General features: G+C 42.4%; 1 protein-coding gene across 1 annotated transcript; it reads left to right on the forward strand.

Moving 5' to 3' along the window:
* Positions 1 to 7436: 7436 nt before the first annotated feature.
* Positions 7437 to 14592, forward strand: LOC138200339 (uncharacterized). Its single transcript, XM_069152918.1, has 3 exons — positions 7437 to 8426; positions 9778 to 9831; positions 13688 to 14592. Exons 1-3 carry the CDS (start codon positions 8027 to 8029, stop codon positions 13927 to 13929), a joined length of 696 nt encoding a protein of 231 aa, XP_069009019.1. The 5' UTR covers positions 7437 to 8026; the 3' UTR covers positions 13930 to 14592.
* The last annotated feature ends 3891 nt before the right edge of the window (positions 14593 to 18483 follow it).

Below are 18483 nucleotides of genomic sequence, written 5' to 3' on the forward strand. Positions count from 1 at the left end.
ACTATCAGCTGAGACCAACAGAAAAGAACTGACATAAAAATACCGAAAAACTGTCCCTCAGTAGTGAAAAAAAGTATCAAATTAATTCAAATTATACATTTTAAAAGTTTGTGTTACCAGCATAGATTGTATATAAACGTGTTCATAGCTTCAGGTCTGTAAAATGGTTCTGATCCAGAAGTGTCTTCAGCTGCAATACCAGCGAGTGCCACTAGAGGTCGGCTCCAAAAAGCCTCCGGCTCCATAGACTCCCATTCAACTTCTCTCATCAAATCCAAAGTGAATAAAATGTGTCCATCAGTTATCTCGGTGTTGTTAGCTAAAGTCACTCCTTCTTATTAGTTTTCTGGAGGCGCCGGCCAATATACGAACTTGAGGCTTTACTTATTTATTTATTTATTTGTACGATAATCTGTTGTCATGTACTGACGAGACTGTTATGATATCATTTTGAGACCTACTGGTTTAATTGTGGAGAACGAAGCCAATTACAGAGTTTAACCACAGTCGATGTCCATAAATTATCCCCCCAAATAAAAAGATTTAGTTTGAAACTGGATCTTGAAGCTCATTTGCTCGTCTTTAATCCCCCTAAAAACTGGAGGTTCAAAGTTACACAGTTCAGCGGTCAAACGACAGCACAGCTAACATTTTTTTTAATCTGGGTAACAGGCTTTTGTGATGATTTATGGCCGCACACCATCTTTAGAAATTAATTGCATATTATTATTAGCACCTCGAGAGGAGAGGAGAGGAGGAGATGAGGAGATGAGGAGAGAGGAGATGAGGAGACAGCACACTCCTGAAGGAGATTTGAAAAGCAAACCGTCGGTGTGATTGATGGTCAGCTGATCTGAGGAGTTCCTGTTGTGGAAACAGTTTTACTGACACTGAATGCTTTTTGATAGTTTTGGTAAAATGTGGGTTGAAAACAGAAAAAGTCTCCAAAGTTATTCAGAAAACAAACACTGAAACACACTTCTGCATTTGTATTTATTCATTTTTTCTTCATGAGCTCGGGGGCTTTTCTTTCGATCTTCATCTCTAATTTTCCGCTCCAATTTCTTTCTGTTTTTTCCCAAAATATAAAATAAAATAAGCTATTATTGTTATTTATATTCAGCTCAGGTGGAATCTGAGCCTGAAAAAGATGTCAGAGCGACTCCACTTAAAATCGTCGGCCAATGGCAAGTTGTTGTTGTTGACTTTAGAGTCTGCAGAGTCTTGTGTTGGTTTTGATTCTGAGTCTGAAAGACATAAAGACTCGTCAAACTCTCTTCAGTCATTCGGTGGAGAGGAAAAACTAAAAACTAAAAATCAGTTATGAAACAGAAATGATTTGAATCATCCGGCTTGCTGAGGGGAACTCTCTGTGCCAGATGTGCTGGGCCTCTGGTTCATCCCAACACTAACTCACCACGCTGACAGCTTCGCTTTATTGCTCATCACGGAGAGTAATTAGCTCAGCTGTCCTGGAAAAGAAACCCTCCGGGAGATTTACTTGGGAGAAAAAAAGTAAAAGGTGAATCCCCCCATTAATGTTCACGTCAAAATCTGTTCCTGCCGGCCGGTTCTCAGTCCAGGGTGACCGACTAAGTACAGGAAGGAAGTTACTGAAGCTAAATCTTCTCCTCTCCTTTTTTTCCTCACTGTTTTCTGAAACTGAAATTAAAACTGATATAAATAATTATCCAACAAAACACACTCGTCACTAAATCTGCTGCTGGAAAATAAAATTCAGCCAAAAAGGTTAGCGTAGCTCAGCACGATAGCGACTTCCATCTCACCAGTTGAATCTAGTGGAAGTTTTTTTGAGCTAAATCGTTCATATCCAAGTGTAAATTAATCATAAATATTTAATGTAATTATGAAATAATGGCAGCGAGAGAAAGTTTTGTTGGTTTCCTGCCATATTCCCCTAAAAAACATATGCTGTAAGTTTGTGTCATGTATGTTTCACAAAAGCTGCATTATAGTGACGAAGCAAATACAATCAACTTCACTTAAAGCTTTAAGGTGCTTTTTGTCAGAAAAACACTCCAGAAAGAGTTGATTGTTGACGTGATATTGATTATTTACATGTGCATCCAAAAGCTGATGTTAAAAACAAATCATCCAGTTTAAAACCAGACTTTGATCAAGAATTATTCATATGACTTAAAAGTGCCATCTTTTATATTATTTGAACCGTCTTCCAGCTCAGAAAAGATGCAAAGTGAATCTCAATTATTAAGATTTTTGTTTTAATAGCCTCAGTTAGGATCATTTTAGTTTTAGTCATCGGCTCTTTGGGCGAGCAGCTGCTGCAGCTGGCGTGAGGTCGAAAGGTGTTCGCGGCGATACGGAAATTCAAAAAGCGAACGGGGAGTCGAGTCTTTACCGAACGTCAGCTGGTCCTCCACATCAAAAAATAAATAAATAAATAAATAAAAGCACCTGGTAGTGAAAAACGACACAGAAAAAACTCAACAGGAAAAAAAACGCTGCTTTTAGACCACGATGGCAAAGTGAAAAAAAAACTTCAAATAAGCACAGATCACTTCCCTAAATTAATTTTGAATATTAAGATCCAAACACAGAAGTCCATTTTTAAAATGAATCTCCTGCTGATCTCCGATGTGATTAGTTCAATGGAAGTAATCAGAGGATGACGATCATGAAACATTCATTACGGACACGCCTGCAGAATATAAATCTCAATGTACTGATAGAAATGGATTTATATTCATGTCCACAAACTAGAAACTGCTACAGACAGTTTTACATGTGAAGTAACAGGTAATTAAAACACATAAAAAAATAAATGCCTGGGTTTTGTTTTCACGTCGGGTCGCCGGCGTCCCTTCGACCTCCAGTTTGAAGAGAGGATGCTGCGGGTTTGATGGAGCGCCTCGAAATACGCCGAGCCAATTTAATTTCATCGGTGGAAAATCAATATCAGGTCCCGGTGTCCTATTTACCTGCAGAATATATCCAGGCAGGAATGAGGTTGACCTCCTCCTGACATGATTGTACGGATATTCTCCGGATGACGAGCTACAAGGCCGTCTTTAAAAAAAAAGAAAACGCACAAGATGCCAGAATAATATTAAAAGTTTAAAGGGCTTCAAAATGATTTGTCGAACACGGACGGTTTTGTTATGACAGATAATTCTTAGAAATGTTTTATTCTGAGCTCAACAAATATCTGCACCGCTCTCTGACTTCCAGTTCTTTATTGGATTTTGTTTTCAAACTCAAAAAATGATGAATAATTTATGGGTTTTTTTTTACAATATCTCATTTGAAGATTTGTTTATTTTTCATAATTATATGATAGAAAATTAGATTTTTAAGTATCAGACACAATCCAGAGGCTGACATTTCGTTTTGGCCTGTTCTTTTCTATCAGCCTGCGTCCACGTCTCACACGGTGCCTCAGGTTGAGAAACCAAAGCTACTTGGTGAAGGACGGGAAAAGATCATCACCCGGGTCGAAATAAGGACGTCAATTTGTCATGAACGTTTACTTATGGGAATTATATCCTTATCCTTATCCTTTTGGGCATTCTTGTTATTTCCTCATAGTTTTTAGACTACGACTAATCAAAAAGTAAGTCCAAATTCTTAGTTGCCATGGTATTTATGTTTGCATGTGATTTGTTTTGTGTTTTTTTTTTTTGCATCCTGGAAGAAAGATTGAGAAATGTTTTGTTTTCCTGATAACTACTTCGGAGGATAAAAGGATAAATGGGACTTCTGTACTGTTTGGATGATAAAGACTTGTGGGAGCACCACGTTATTTCCGGCTGTATTTAATATGTAAATTCCAAACAGTCGATGAATCAGACGAGCGCCGAGTCTTCGTACTCCACTTCACATCCAGACCACCGCGGCTTATTGAAATAAGGTCCTGTATTATTCCCACCATAAGTCCCCAACGTTATGTTATACGGCCACCTCTTAAGGACGGGCCGCTCTACATGTACCAAATGTGTTGGAACAGTGAATACAAATACAAATATTTATATATTTATTTCTATAAAACAGCCGCTGACGTCTGAGACGTCGATTTCATGGGAAATGTTGTGGAAAAGGGTGAAAAGGTTTCAGATAAGAATCGCTGAGGTCTGAGACTGAAAGGGAATCAACTCTGAAACTCAGCTCACCTAAAGGAGGCGGAGGATTAGGATCTGACACGAGGAGGAGGAGGAGGAGGAGGAGCAGGAGGAGGAGGGAGAACGAGAAGAAGGGAGAACGAGGAGGAGGGAGAAGGAGGAGGAGGGAGAACGAGAAAGAGGGAGAACGAGGAGGAGGGAGAAGGAGAAGGAGGGAGAACGAGGAGGAGGGAGAACGAGGAGGAGGGAGAAGGAGAAGGAGATGGAAGGAGGAGGGAGAAGGGGGAGGAGGAGGAGAAGGAGAAAGAGGGAGAGAGAGACGGAGGGAAAAGGAGAAGGAGGGAGGAGGAGGGAGAAGGAGGAGAAAGAGGGAGAGAGAGACGGAGGGAAAAGGAGAAGGAGGGAGGAGGAGTGACCTTGATGGTTTTAAAGGTGAGAAAATGACTTTTCCTCGGGGCTGTGCTGTGAGGATGAACGGTGGACGACTTAATTCAGCCTGCGAGGGAGGAAACGGAGGACGGATGAGCGAGGAGGTGGAATCAAGCGTTTGTCTGGCTCGGGTCAAATCTGATTAAAGTATACGAGTCCAGTTCGAGGAGGTAATTTTCATCAGGCGGCCAGATAAGCCAGAACCGCGCCGACACGGATTCTTTGTTATCCGGCAGGACTCGATCACACGAGTGTCCGTCACAATCCCGTCTGATTAACACGAGGAGTGGAAGTGGAGCTCTCCTCCTCACTCCTCTGTCCGTAACCTTTTTCTTTTTTTTCACTCTTTCAGTCTCTTGTGTCTGGCAGATGTCAGGAGGAATTTCTTTTGGATAAATCATTAAAAATAAAAGTAATTTGAGAGCTCGGTGTAACTATCTTCCTCATTAAGGCGCGAGGTCCAAAACTTCCTGTTGCACCTGAACACAGCGCAGCACAGTAATGAGCATGTAGAAGGGGTAAAGAACAACTTTAGTGAGTAACTATTCCAAATTACATTTACATTCTTCAGGCCTTCAGCTGCTTTAAAAAACAGGCCACAATTCTGGACTGGAAATCACTGCATGGGCTCAGGAACAGTGAAATCACAAATGTTCACGTACCAGCGGTCCCAAAAGTCTCTGAACTTCTTGACTGCGCTTCAGACGTTGTATGTGACCGTTGGACTGTCGCAGCGGCGGACGTACCAGACCTTCGTAGTCGTGGTAACAGCCGGGAAACGTGTGGCGTGGCACCAAAAGTTTAGGAAAAGATCTCGGTTTGGATTAAAATAACTACGTTTGTTATGTCAGTTATGTTGCGTACATGATGAAGTTAACGACCTCCTTCAGGGGGGAAAAAAAAAAATTGAGTTTTTGACCTTTTCATGACCATGTGGTGTTTTTGTTTTTTTTATATGTCAGAAAACTTAGTAAGTAAATAAGCAGCTGAAGCCGTTTCTGTACATTTCTACTGAAATAAAAGCTGTGATGTTTCCCACTGAGGTCAGACTGCAGAGTCCCAACAACATCTATGAAGATGTTCAATGACAGCAGGAATTTAAAGTGTCCTGAGAACATAATCGCACACGTTGACATTTATTAAGATCAAGACAATATGAACATAGTCGAGCGTTTATCCTTGTTCTCTTTTTCAAACACTCGTTAGTTCATTTACGTCTGTGTTTGACTTTTCTCACATTTAAGACCAAAGCAAAACAACAAGACATCCATTTTGAGACTGTTGATGCTGAACGCGTTAGAAAAAAAAAGAACTTGTGAGGGCTGAAGCTCTGAAGGCCGCGGTGACTCACTGGATGCTGTGATTGATTTAAGGGTCAGCGAGTCCAATACATTTCCTCCGAGCCGATCTTGGAGCGGCTGATGTGATCTTAATTGACTCCGGTTCATCTTCCCGGTGAAAGAGAAGGAAAACACGGGGAGCTTCGGTCCCTCAGAGGAGCAGGCAAACGTCTACGGAGATAACCGACTGGCCGCGCTGATGAAAGAACAAAAAAAATGAAGATAAAACTTTTCTATTTCCTTTATTTAGCTCGGATCCCTGGTTTAAACTTGTGCAGTCACCTGACCGCGCAACATATTCCTAAAACAAACTGCAGCGACGCGGCGAATGCGTCTGGAGCAGGTGATTTAAATAAATACGCACTTCAGGTCGAATTTGATCAGAATTAATCCGGCGGCAGGAAAACGAGGCCCAAAAAAACCCAAAACGCAGCCGGAGTCCAAAATAAGAATCTTAACCCGCAACGGGAACAAGGAGTCCTGCAGCCGGCGGTCTGACCTCCGCAGAGAGACGACTCAGTGGAGGATTACACGAAGACACGGCCTGAACCCACACAGGGACTCCCTGTCCCAAGCGGGACGTCCCTGTCCCTGGAACGCTCGTCTCCAGGCGCTCCTTAATTTGGTGAAGTCTTTTTTTTACGTGTCAGTTCGTCTTTATTTCAGACTGAGAGACGTCCCGCTTGGTTTTTATTCCTCACATTAAATCCCGACAGTCACAGTTTTGACGTGACCTCGCGTGACCCAGCCGACCCGGCGGCGGTCTGGTTCTGTCCTTCAGAACCTCCATCAACACCACCAGCATTTATTCGGGTCATTTTGGGACTTTGTTGAAGCTGCAACACGTCATTAGAGTCTAATCCTAAAAAAACCGTGTCTCCACTCTCTTTAAAAACTACCAGATGGATCACCACTAAACTTTCATGGACTGTTGGTGAAACCACGAAGCGGCTTTGAGAGAATTTTTCTCTAAAACTTGATGAACCGTAATCAGCTTTGTATTGATCATCATGCCAATCATTTTGTTTGTTGAAATATTCTTATTATGGATCAATCATCTGCAAACCAGTCATTAGTATGCTAAATTAACATGGCGACCATCAACTCGTCTGTCCTGCCTCCCTCTGCTGTTCAGTTTACAGAATTTGGCTTCATTTGGAGAGTTGGAACTTTTCCACAGTTTTGTTCTTACTTACTTTAATTTGTATTAAGTTTAGTTTCCAACTCTGTGTCGTCTGGATCTTATTTTAACTTGAGCCGAAAGAAAACTCCTTGTTGGGCCACAGAGCGCCACCTTCCTCCATTTTATGTTATATCACATCAACAGCTGCAGTTGCATTTGTTCACTAACGAGTCCGATCTGAAAGACCAGAACTGAGGTTGAATAAAGAAAGTGTCATGAACTCACCTCCGGCTGCGGTTCTCCTGCGGAGCATCGCCCAGCTGGAGTTGATATGAAGGACGAACAAGAGTCCCTCAGCGTCCCGGTTCGACTCCAGCCTGAACGTTTCCCATCCTGAGAGCAGCTTGGAGGACGTGTCGTGACTGCAGGTTCACCGGACCGTCCGCTCCACGTACATCCCCCGTGCATCAACAGGACGGTTCTTTTTTTTACTGTTCAAATGTCATTATCACCGCGTGAGCCAGCCACGAGGACGCCGGGTTTCCAGCCGCGGATTCTTTAACAGCTTCATCCACAAATGTACGCGTTTTTTTGATTTATTTATTTATTTATTTATTTTTTTTTGGAGTGCTGACACGTTTCCTCGCACGTTTCTTCCCTCGTGGATGACATCGACGCCTGTTTCTCTGTCACACGCGTTGGGTTTTATGTCACTTTTCCAAAACCAACCAAAGATTGGAGGCACACGATTCCGATTTTTGTTGTTGTTTCTTATTCGTGCGTAAAAGCCGCGCCGCCCGTCAGTGAGTGACGCGTTGTGCCTTTCATCAATGAAAGCGGGGTAAGTTTCCAGAGGCACCGATGAGCTCCTGTCGGACAGAGACTTTGGCATCTGGGGAAACCTGTTGGATTATTAAAAAAACAGCTTTACTCCCAAGGAGGACAAGTTTGGAGAGTCTCGTGTCTCCTTCCGCGCGTCTTCGGAGGATTTTTTTGCGCCTCGTTGATCCAATCCAGTCATTGGTGTGGGGGATTACATGGCCGAAACAATGTTTTTATGCAACACGAGCGCAATAAAGGACTGGAGCTACTTCCTGTCCCAGATATTGCCTCTGATTAATAAAACCACGGGCTTGGTCAACATCGACAAAGCGGAGACCGCGACGACCACCGTGGTGACATCCCTGCAGCCGGACGGCGCCATGAGCGCGAGCAACCCGCCTCTCAACTCCAACCATACCTCTGGCATGGAGCACGTCTTTCAGTACTCGTACTCCGAGAGCGACCTGCTGTACACGGACTACCGGACGCCGGCGCGAGACCCCATCCCGCTGCCCAAAGCGGTGCTCTACCTGGTCATGGCGGCGCTGGTGGTGGTGGCGGTGGCGTACGCGATAGTTGGACACCTGGTCAAGGATGTGGTTAATGACTTTGTCGGTATGTGACCTCTGCTGTATGTGCATGTGTGTGTGTGTGTGTGTGTGCGTGTGCATGCGTGTGTGTGTGTGTGTGTGCATTCAGTCCCACCGGGATTACTAACAGGAACAGGAAAGCTAATAAAGGTTAAGAACAGCCAATGAAATGACACTTTTCCATTGCAGTGCCTTGCAGGGAAAGATTCCCTTAAATTGAATGTGGAGCCCATCGAAGAGCCCTCAGAGTCAGGGTTTCAAGAAAAATGCTTTCAAAGACTTCAAACAGACTGAGAACACAGAAGAATCCACACAGCTGAAATAGTAACGGACAGATTGGTTGTTAAATGAATATGTAGAATGTGTGAATGCAGTCAGAAGACAGTGGAGACTATTTTTTTGTTTCCCCACTAAACATTCCCCAAGTAGTAATTTTAATGCAGATGTACAGTAGCTCTGGTATCAGGCCGATGACCTTGTGAGGGAGACATCCTGACAAACTACACTATCAGCAAGTGTCTGTATGAGAAATGGAGAGGAGGTCTGCTGGTTTTTTTTTCTATTTTAGAGAAGCTTCCTGTGAGTGATACATAATGAATGAAAGAACGAAATAATGAGTCTATTTTTATGACTCAGTTTTCTCATAGTGCTGACATGACCCGATAAATCAATTTATTACTTCAGATTATTTAATGAGGAAGGAGACTTCTGGGAATAATTGAGCTTTAAGAACCAACGGTAAATTTTACAGCAGATTTTGAAGTTATGACATCACATTTGTTTTTGGGATTTGTTCAGAATATCAATTCCCCCAATATGGTCAAATTTTTCGATTATGGTGCCAAAATTGGGGGGCGGAGTTACACAAATATCAGGAATTCGGGGGTCATTACAACATTTGGAGGACGACTGGAAGTTATTGACATTTTAACAAATTTAAAATATTTTGGAGCTCTGGAATAAAATTCTACACTTTGACAAAAATGTTATGAATGATACCAAATTTGGGTTTTTGCGAGTTACTCTGATAAATTTTGGGATAACAACAAATATTTTGGGGACATTATCGTAGAGTTTGGGGATTACTGAGAAAAAGCAATTTTTTGATGACACTAGCATGTATCAGAATTAATTTACTGTGTTTTATTCCCTTCAGTACAAGTCATAAATTGAATTGAGGTGTTTTTGTGCAGGTTAAATACTGGAGACGACCCTGCTCTTGAGCGTCTTCCTCGCTGACCGACCTTCATCTCGCTTCAGTCACATGATCACACATCTGTCCACATCTGTTTCTTCCTTTTTGATTTGTCCTGACTCGGAGGGATTCTGTACATCGAGTCTCAAACATGTTTTGTTCTCCTGCTCTCTGCATGCAGGTGGAGGCAGGTCGATTGTTGCTGAAGGTGACGCAGGAGAAACCAGCGACCCAGGTAAAAAAAAAAAGAGAAAAAAAAGCAGAGCTCACACGGGTCACAGTTTGCAGCACTTAGCTTTGCCACAGAGACATGCTGACCCCGCTCCCCCTCCCCCCGGTCAGCTGTAAGAGCTGGTCTTGTCTGCCTGCCTTTCTCACCTCACCTGGCAAAAAAAACAAGTGTTCGGGCTCGTGGGCATTTTGCTAAGGTGTAAATGTGGAGGATCTGTGTTCTGCAGCTGTTCTCCGTCTCACCGGAGGAAGGTTGAAAAGACAGTCAGCTCTCCGGCTCACAGCAGGATGCTTCACTCGTCAGAAAATGGCGCAACATCGGAAAAGCAAAACAGCTTGTTGTTGACATGTTGCAGTGCACAGAGAAAAAAAACCCAGAGGGAAACATGCACTGGAGTAAATATAGTGAGTATACACACTGTAATTCAGGGTCATGACAGCATGGGTCTCATTTCAGAGCTTTGCACCAGCAACCAGTGAAATTACGACTGTTACTAATAAAGAAAACATCACAGTTTACGAATAGCAAGCGTGCATACAGTTTTCCAATACAACAGGGTTTTTTCTGAAATTTCAGGCGTGATTAATTCCAGTTTTCCCTCCAAATAAATTGGATTATGGATAATCTTGACTGTTGTTTTAGTCCCTGATGGGCCCACAAATGATGACTGAAAATTTGACAATATAATCCACATTGTAAAAAAAAAAAAAAAAAAAAAAATATCCTAAAAACGAATTATTCAGGGATTATTTATATTCTTATTCACAGTATTAGTAGTAATACTTTGAAATAACCAGGGCTACAAATAGTAGCAAGTTTTGAAACCAAATTTTATTGAAATGGTTCAAAAAATTTAAAGGGGAGTATCGTAACAGAGATTAGGAATTAGATTCGATGATAAAGTTGACATCCGCCAAAGCCAACAATTTCTAATTGAGGTGATGTAATATCCGGCTACAGTTCTCTTCTATGAAACCACCGTCCCTGAAGGCTCCATTACGACTTCCTGCTGTGTTACGTACATGTGAACCCTGAGGATTACTGGTACCCGGCCTGAGTCCTCGTATTCCTAGAATGGCCTATGTTTTCTCACTGCTGAACTTCACTGCCTTCACTGGACTTTAAAATGTTTAGTAGGCTAATGTGCCATCTTGGTACGTTGGTGAAAGGGAAAAATAATCAGTGTATCTACCCCATTAGTCGGATCTGCTCCAAAATTTAAGGGGTCCTACTTTACTCTGTGCTTCAGCTTTCCACCAAGTTTCATTCAAAACGCGTAGGTAGTTTTTCGTAATGTTGCTGATAAACAACCATACAAAAACCGCACCAAAAAATATAACCTTATGGCAAAAAGTGGTATACAGTAAATCCATTAAGTTTTATTTAAAAAAAAATATAGTGTTAATTATGGAGCCTGAACAGGCTGCACAGTTCTCACAAACCACAACAATATACACAGTATTGTTAATAACAGTATGTTAACCGCCGTGTCAAAGATAGAAACCCAAACAACACTTCGACTGCATTCATTTTCCCTGAAATGTCGGATTTTTTCTGCAAAAACAAAAAGCGTGCCAACAGAATCATTTAAAACTTGATAGAAAAAAAATATGTTTAAGATTGATTTGATATTATTACATTGAGCATCAGATAGATTCAAAACCTCAGATTTCAGTGGAGCTCCTACTCATTTTCTGCTCAGTCACTTCAGTCCCCCTTTTGCACCGGAGCCTTGAATGCACCGTTTAAGAGGGGGTGACTCTCTGAGTGTGAGGAATCCCATTCTGCCTTCTGTCTGTTCTTCACACTCACGACTGTCAGCCTTAATCTGGGCTCCTCATCTGACAGAACGATGATTGATGTGTCCCAATTCAAGAAGGCTCCACCACACATGATGGTGCTGCAGTGCGCTCAGACACATCTCCCCCCAGAAACAATTTTATGGTGCTTTGCCTCTAATGGAATTACAGAGGCTTGAACCCATCATGACTTTCTGTCAGATGAAGTTTGCAGCCTTGTTCTTTGCAGGTTCTAAATACTCAGCTCGCTTGTTTTTCTTTTTAGTCCGAGCGATAATTTTCCAGCACGCATGCGCTCGACACTGCATCGGTCCGCTTTCCCTGCAGGCTGTGAAGGCTCGTCGTGAACTAGGAGTACTTTAGTTCTGCACGTGAAGCTCCTGCAATCAGGTCTTAAAAGGAAATAAATAAACAACAAGGAATAAAAGGGAAAATTGATCAAAAGTAAAAGACGTCATTGCCCCTCCTGGTTTGGGGGTTTCCAAGGAAACACTTTGTGTTTGTCAGCCAATGAAGATCAAGTATTTTGACCTCTTCACTTTTTGTAGAATTTGTGTTGTTGTTTCAATTTAAATTGGAAAAATCTGCAATGTAACCCCATTGATCTAAATTCAAAAAACCCAAATAACAAAGAAAACATGTTTATTTTTTTGGGCAAATTTATAAAAAAAATCAAAGTATAAAATCTCTTATTTTTTTTAAAGTATTCAGACCCCTGCTTGTAGATTCCCCTTTTGGCTGCAGTCATGGCTTCCAGTCTTCTTGGGTAAATCTCTGCAGGCTTTGCACACCTGGATTAGGACGGTTCATCCCATTCTTCCCGAAAGATCCTCTCGAACTCCGTCAGATTGGACGGGAAAGCGACTGTGAACTGCCGTCTTCAGGTCTCTCCACCGATGCTTAAGTCTGAGTCCGTGAAGCCGCTCCAGTCAAGCTGTTCACTTCGGGGTCATTGTGGTGCTGACATGTTTCGGGAACGTGGCCTCAGACTAATTAATATATAAACGGAGGGAAGATAGAAATAAAAAATGAGCCTGAAGTCTGAAGCAGGGCAGAAATAAGGGGAACAAAATAAGAAAGTAAACAAGAAAAGTAGGACAGAAAAACAAAAGCAACAAAATGCAGGAAATAAGGTGAAAAAGTGAAGGCGTCCCCTCATATAGTGGTGACTTTCCTTAACAAGGAAATATTTTATGCATTTATCTTATATTAAATGTAAAACCTGCATTTTTGAGAACGTCTTGCTGTTAGATGTTCTATTTTTTAATTGTTTTTTCCCAGATACTGTCTGACTGTGTGTGTCTGCTGTTTGCTGCTGCAGGTCGAGTACAAGGAGTTCATCAGTGTGTGTTTACTGGAAACAGCTGCTTGCTGCTGATAGAAACACTGACCGTAAAATAAATGTGCTGTAAAACCAAAAAAGCTTGAAATAAAAAAAAATAAAAAACACGAAAGCTGCAGAGATAGTGATAGCTTTCTGTGGTGTTGTTACCACCAGCATTTTTAAAGCAGGAAATACTGATTAATGAAGCTCTAAAGGGACAGTATAATGAATGTCTATAAAAATGGATGTAATCTTTGGTCTGTTTGATTGACAGGCCTGTGGTGCAGTCAGGTTACAGCTATCGGTGGGCGGGACGTCGTATCGCCGAGTTTCCAATCAGATCAGTCAGATCCACCGCTGGCTCCTCCCCCAGCTCGCCCAAATATGGTCACTTCCTGCTTTCAAACCGCTCTGAACTAGTAAAGATGGCGACGGACAGAATCTGAACTGGAGGCTTCGTAACGTTCACAAACCAACAGGTGACGTCACTGCTGGTTGCCGATTGGCTGCTTCCAAAGCTCAACCTAATATGGTCACATGTGGCTCAAAAAGAAAACCCCAAGATGGTTTCTGCCCAAATGCCCCAAAAACGGTAGTTCACAAACCATTTGGTGGCTCTACCACATTTTTACCCTTTTTTTTTTTTTACACTCGGCTGAAGTCCCCGTGTAACTTAATGATGATTTCTATCTGCGCTGACCTCCAGAGTCACACCTCTTTTTTTGCCTCCCTTCAGACTGGGTCTTCGCCTCTCGTCGAGCCGCCAACCGCAACAAGACGGAGGTCAACTGCATCGCCAGCAACATGAACGAGATGAGCGAGATGAGCGAGCTGGGCGAGCGACCGCGGCTGCTGGAGATGAGCTACATATCCCTGAACCAAACCGACTGCCTGAGCGCCGCCAGACCGGAGGAGATCGCGGTCACCATCGACGAGCCGCTGCAGCAGCGACCCCCGGACACTCACTCTGGGACCTAACTGTGGCTGCCCCCCCCCCCACACACACCCCCGACCCACGACCTTTCCTTTAGAGAAACGAAGCGGCGGATTTGCCTGCTTTTTCTTGTTGAAGTGGATTCACAAGTCTGTCATGAGTGGAAGCTTTATCCACTGTTTCATCACCTGCAGGTGGGCTGTGAGAACCCGTGTACCGTTGGGCCGGAAAGGACCTGGAGGCATCAGACGTTGATGTTTGGATCTGACCGGACTCCTTTTGCTGACGGGACTGGAGAAGGACGGCTGCGGATTTTTTTTTTGTTGGAAAAAGCAGTAAGAGGAAAAAAAACCAGGTGGTATTTTTCTTATTTCACGTCCTCATCACGCTGGCCCCGTTTTTCAAGTGACCCCGAAGCTTTTAATGTGAAAATACCACTCTGTTGATGTGACATGCAGTTCACTGTAACCGCAAGCAGTATTTAATCACCCTAAATATACAACACCACGTCGGTCAGCGCTTATTGTAATATTGCTGGTAGCGAGGTTAAACACTTCACCTTCATTTAAACAATCACATCAAGTTTTTCATTTTTTTTCTTGATGCTGTGAGACAAATTGTTTGTTGTTGGGTTTTTTTTGTAATTATTGTCAAAATTTTTATGAAGCACCTTAAATTGACACTTTCTCCCTTTCCTCTGTGTAATAATGCTGTCATTTACTGGAGGTGGGACGGGGGGGGGGGGGGGGGGGCAAAAACTAAAAATGTCTTCTCCTGTTGATAAAATACAACTATTTTGTAGTTTCATGTTATTAGCTTGATATGAAAAAGTGCTAATTCACCCTGTAAAGAGCTCTGGTTTCACAATGCAAAAAAAAAAAAGAAGTATAAAAGCCATTGTTCAGTTCACCTTCCTGGTTAAACACAGCAACACCTTTGAAGCAAAGAAAAAGTTGATTTCCTTGTCATCTGTCCGATGTGTCACGTGAAACGGCTTCTGTCAACGCCTTGGGTTTTACCGGTATTACCTCACTGTTAAGGGCTACTTGCTGCTACCGATGAGTCCATGACACCAATCAAAGATGCGACTAACGGGGCTGATTTTCCTATTTTCCTGTGCATGCTGTGATCGTTGCCCTCTGCACACACAGCCGCTGTGAACTGTGCATTTTGGGGAGGACGTTGTTGACCTGAAGGGTCCAGAAGAAGAGACAAATGTACAAATGTTCGACCCGAAGTTACCGATGTCCGAACTGTGTTTTTGTCCCACGCCCACATCGTTGTGGTGAAATAGAGTACAGAGGTCCTTGAATGCACCTCCTTAAAGGGCAAGATAATATAACGGTGTTTAACTCTGCAGCAGTGATAATTTCCCAGCTGTTGTTTTAAGTGTAAAGCCTCAGAAAATGAGTCTGCAAAAAAAAAGTTCTTCTTTTAACCATCAGGATGCCGTCAATCACTGTATTTCTTTCAAATCATCAAATAAATGCTCACTGGGAAAAAAAGTCTTCATTTCAATTTACTTGTTTCTTTTTTATATATACATTAATGACTTTTCTGCTGTTTAGTAAAAAGTGGGAGGGAAAAATACCTGAACCAGAAATGGCAAAGAAAATAACAAATCACCCCAAGCAACAAAAAATTTGGTACTAAACTGCAAAATTTGTCCTTTTGTTTGAAATTTAGTGCCAAAACACATTTTTGTTGTTAAACGCATAACTAGTGGAGGCTTGTCTGTGCACCGGCTAGCTAGCATCTAGCTAGCATGTGCTGCATTTAGGGAACATTTGTAAATTGTTACAGAAAACAAGCTGGGTTGAACTCTCCCCCTCTAAACTGCATGGAAACTAAAGATCATTACCAAAGTCAAGGTATCAGTACAAATATCTGAATATTTTGAAGGATACCCAGCACTAACAACAATAAACATCATATATCACATCAAAACAAACCAAAGAACAACAAAGTGAGATATGTCAGCCTCTTTATACACTCTTGTTGGTTTCTTCTAGAATATGTCTATATTAGACTTAAAAGCTTCAATGATAAACTTGGACGCAATTTTACAGCCTCAGTTTTTTCTTCATTTGAATTAAAATCCACAGAAATAATGGAGAGCAGTCTGAAATATCTGTGTAAGGTCACAGCTCCATCAGAATATACTGTAGATGTTATTTCAGTGGGTGTCCTCCCGAAGCAGCAAAGCATTAAAATGACATTTTCTTAAATCACAGAACCAACTGGAATCTCTCAGATGCATAACTTGGACGTTTTATGATAAAAAAAAAAAAAAACACAAAAAAACCCACAAAATCCATAGAAAACATGACCTTGAGGGTGCTGCAGTGTGTTTTTTTTTGTTCCTCCTTCAACAACTTCACAGTCTTCACTGGGCTTCTGTAAGGCAGTGACCAACTGCTGTGCTGTGAGGATGCAGAGGAAATACTAATGAGCACAGCATGCAGCTCATGTGTAATACCGTATGAATGCAATATGGATATCTGGGGCATGAAAATTGTACTGCTCCAAAATATCATGAGCCAAAACCCGGCGTGGTTAACGGACGGTCGGTCCAGGCTGGAATATCTCAAACTTCTACTGGACGGATCGTTGAAATACAAACATGCACGTCCTCCTCGTTAGGGTTGAATTCTGACACTTTTCTTCTTTTTTTTAAATCGTTTCCATCATTAGGTCAAAGAGTCTGTTAGTTCCTCGAGCCTCAGTCCACCACAGGATACCGTCGGTGCCACGTTTTGCCTCGTCCAAAAAGGTCACGTGACTGAAGTCGCGTGACAAAGGTCACGTGACAGTGGTTGTTCGAGGAAGTACAACAAGTGGTAAACTTAATCACGTGTTTTGTTTTGGTGGCTAAACTGGGCTAAACGCACTCTATAATCACAGCAGAAACCCTGTGTGGACTTTATTTCTAGCACGGTGACAGTTTAACAGGTGAGGGGGCAGTTTTTTCTCTCGATCTCTCTTTCTGTGCGTCTCGCTCTGAACGCGGGTGAACAAAAATCATTCGGCTGCTTTTTGTTCACTTGTTTGACCTCGAACATTCGACAACCGATGACCTTTATTAAAGAGGAACTGAATGTAGACAGATGCAGCAGACACCATGCAGGCTGAGTGTACCAGCGGTGGGCAGCTTGTTTTTCACGCCTACACAAAGTAATGACGATGAAAATGTGTGATTTCATGCTAAAATATTTTATTTTAACAGTATATGCAACATATGTCATACATTTTCTAAATTGACTTTTTTTATTTTTAAAATGGCTTCGTTATAATTTTGTTTGTACTTATTGAAGACTTCAGTAATTTAAAAAAAAAATCGTTTCTTCTAAAGTTGAAAGATTACGTACATTTTTGACAGGATTCACAATTCTGTGTTTTATTAATTTCTAGTCAAATATTTTTGCACAATTAAGTTTGATTTTCACTGAATCACTCGAGAAATAAATTTGGGCTGCATATTTCTACCAGAGAGATAAACAGCATCTGGCTAAAGCCTCATAACAAGACACAGAATAGAGATTTTCTGTCCAGATGAATTTTTCTCTGAAAGCCAAAACTTCACCCGACAAGTTTACACACAGAAACAACTTAAAGCTGCTTCTCGTAGAATCCGTTTCGATGAGCGTCTGACGGTCATCCTCATTGGATCCATTCACCCCGTCATCACCAGACAAGAGCAAAAAAAAAACAACTCTCTTGCTAAAAGGAGAATGTGCAGCAGAAGATATATCTAATTTGACAGCACACAACCGACCCCCCCCCCCCCTCCTCCGACCCCTCCCTGAATTTTTCATCACCTCAGAGCACCTGAAGTTTGACGTATTTTCTGCCTTCCTTGTATGTTGAGGACAAGCTCAGTCTGTATCCTGTCAGAGAGGCCTGGACCCGTTCAAAAGAAGTGCACGACACAGGAGCTAATGAAAGTGGCTGCGAGGACAGCCAACCGCCCAGGCAACCATCTGTTCCCTAAACCCCGTCACCTCCCCCCCTCCACCCCGTGCCCCTCAGTGAGACCTCCTGCCACCTCGGGCAGCTTCGTCCCATGAGATGTCACCTTGTTTGACTGGTGCTGTGAGTTCCCGTTGCCTCCACAGCCAGGCAGGCCTTCATGTTACCTTTTATTCAGGTCCATTTAGTGTGATGTTGTCGGTGGTCAGTGTGTCACACCTGGATCACATTCTGCGTTTGCACTTGACTTTGAACTAAACAGACATTTCTTTCACCGTGACAGCAGGTCCTCCTCGTCGCTCGTGCTGAAAGAGAGAAACTAAATTATTGATTGTTTGAAAATGTCCCAGACCGGCAGGACGGCGCGTTGGCGTGAAGAGGATGCTGAAAACGAATTCAAATGTCATAACTTTGTTTGATATTGATTTCCTCGCAGGAGGAAAGTTTACAGGAGCTTCTTCTTCAATCATTTCTGACTCTGACTCTGACTCTGCTGCTTTAAGCGGTGACTTCCAGAGCAAAAAGAAAAAGGTTCAAACGGAGTATAAAAGGTCGATTCTGCTGAAGGCAAGTTGTAGTTCAGCTTGTCAGGAGGAGGCAAAAGCATGATCTAACTATAACTATTTTAA

The sequence above is a fragment of the Embiotoca jacksoni genome, unplaced genomic scaffold (genome assembly GCF_022577435.1).
Source record: "Embiotoca jacksoni isolate LCO1_2020_lvr unplaced genomic scaffold, fEmbJac1.0.p SCAF_19, whole genome shotgun sequence".
Classification (NCBI taxonomy): domain Eukaryota; kingdom Metazoa; phylum Chordata; class Actinopteri; family Embiotocidae; genus Embiotoca; species Embiotoca jacksoni.

What these genes read in the sequence shown, in the direction of transcription:
- LOC138200339 (XM_069152918.1), top strand. Translation starts at nt 8,027, where the DNA reads ATGGCCGAAACAATGTTTTTATGCAACACGAGCGCAATAAAGGACTGG. An exon ending in TGTGGTTAATGACTTTGTCG is followed by an intron (nt 8,427 to 9,777) that starts GTATGTGACCTC and finishes CTCTGCATGCAG; the next exon opens with GTGGAGGCAGGTCGATTGTT. An exon ending in AGGAGAAACCAGCGACCCAG is followed by an intron (nt 9,832 to 13,687) that starts GTAAAAAAAAAA and finishes GCCTCCCTTCAG; the next exon opens with ACTGGGTCTTCGCCTCTCGT.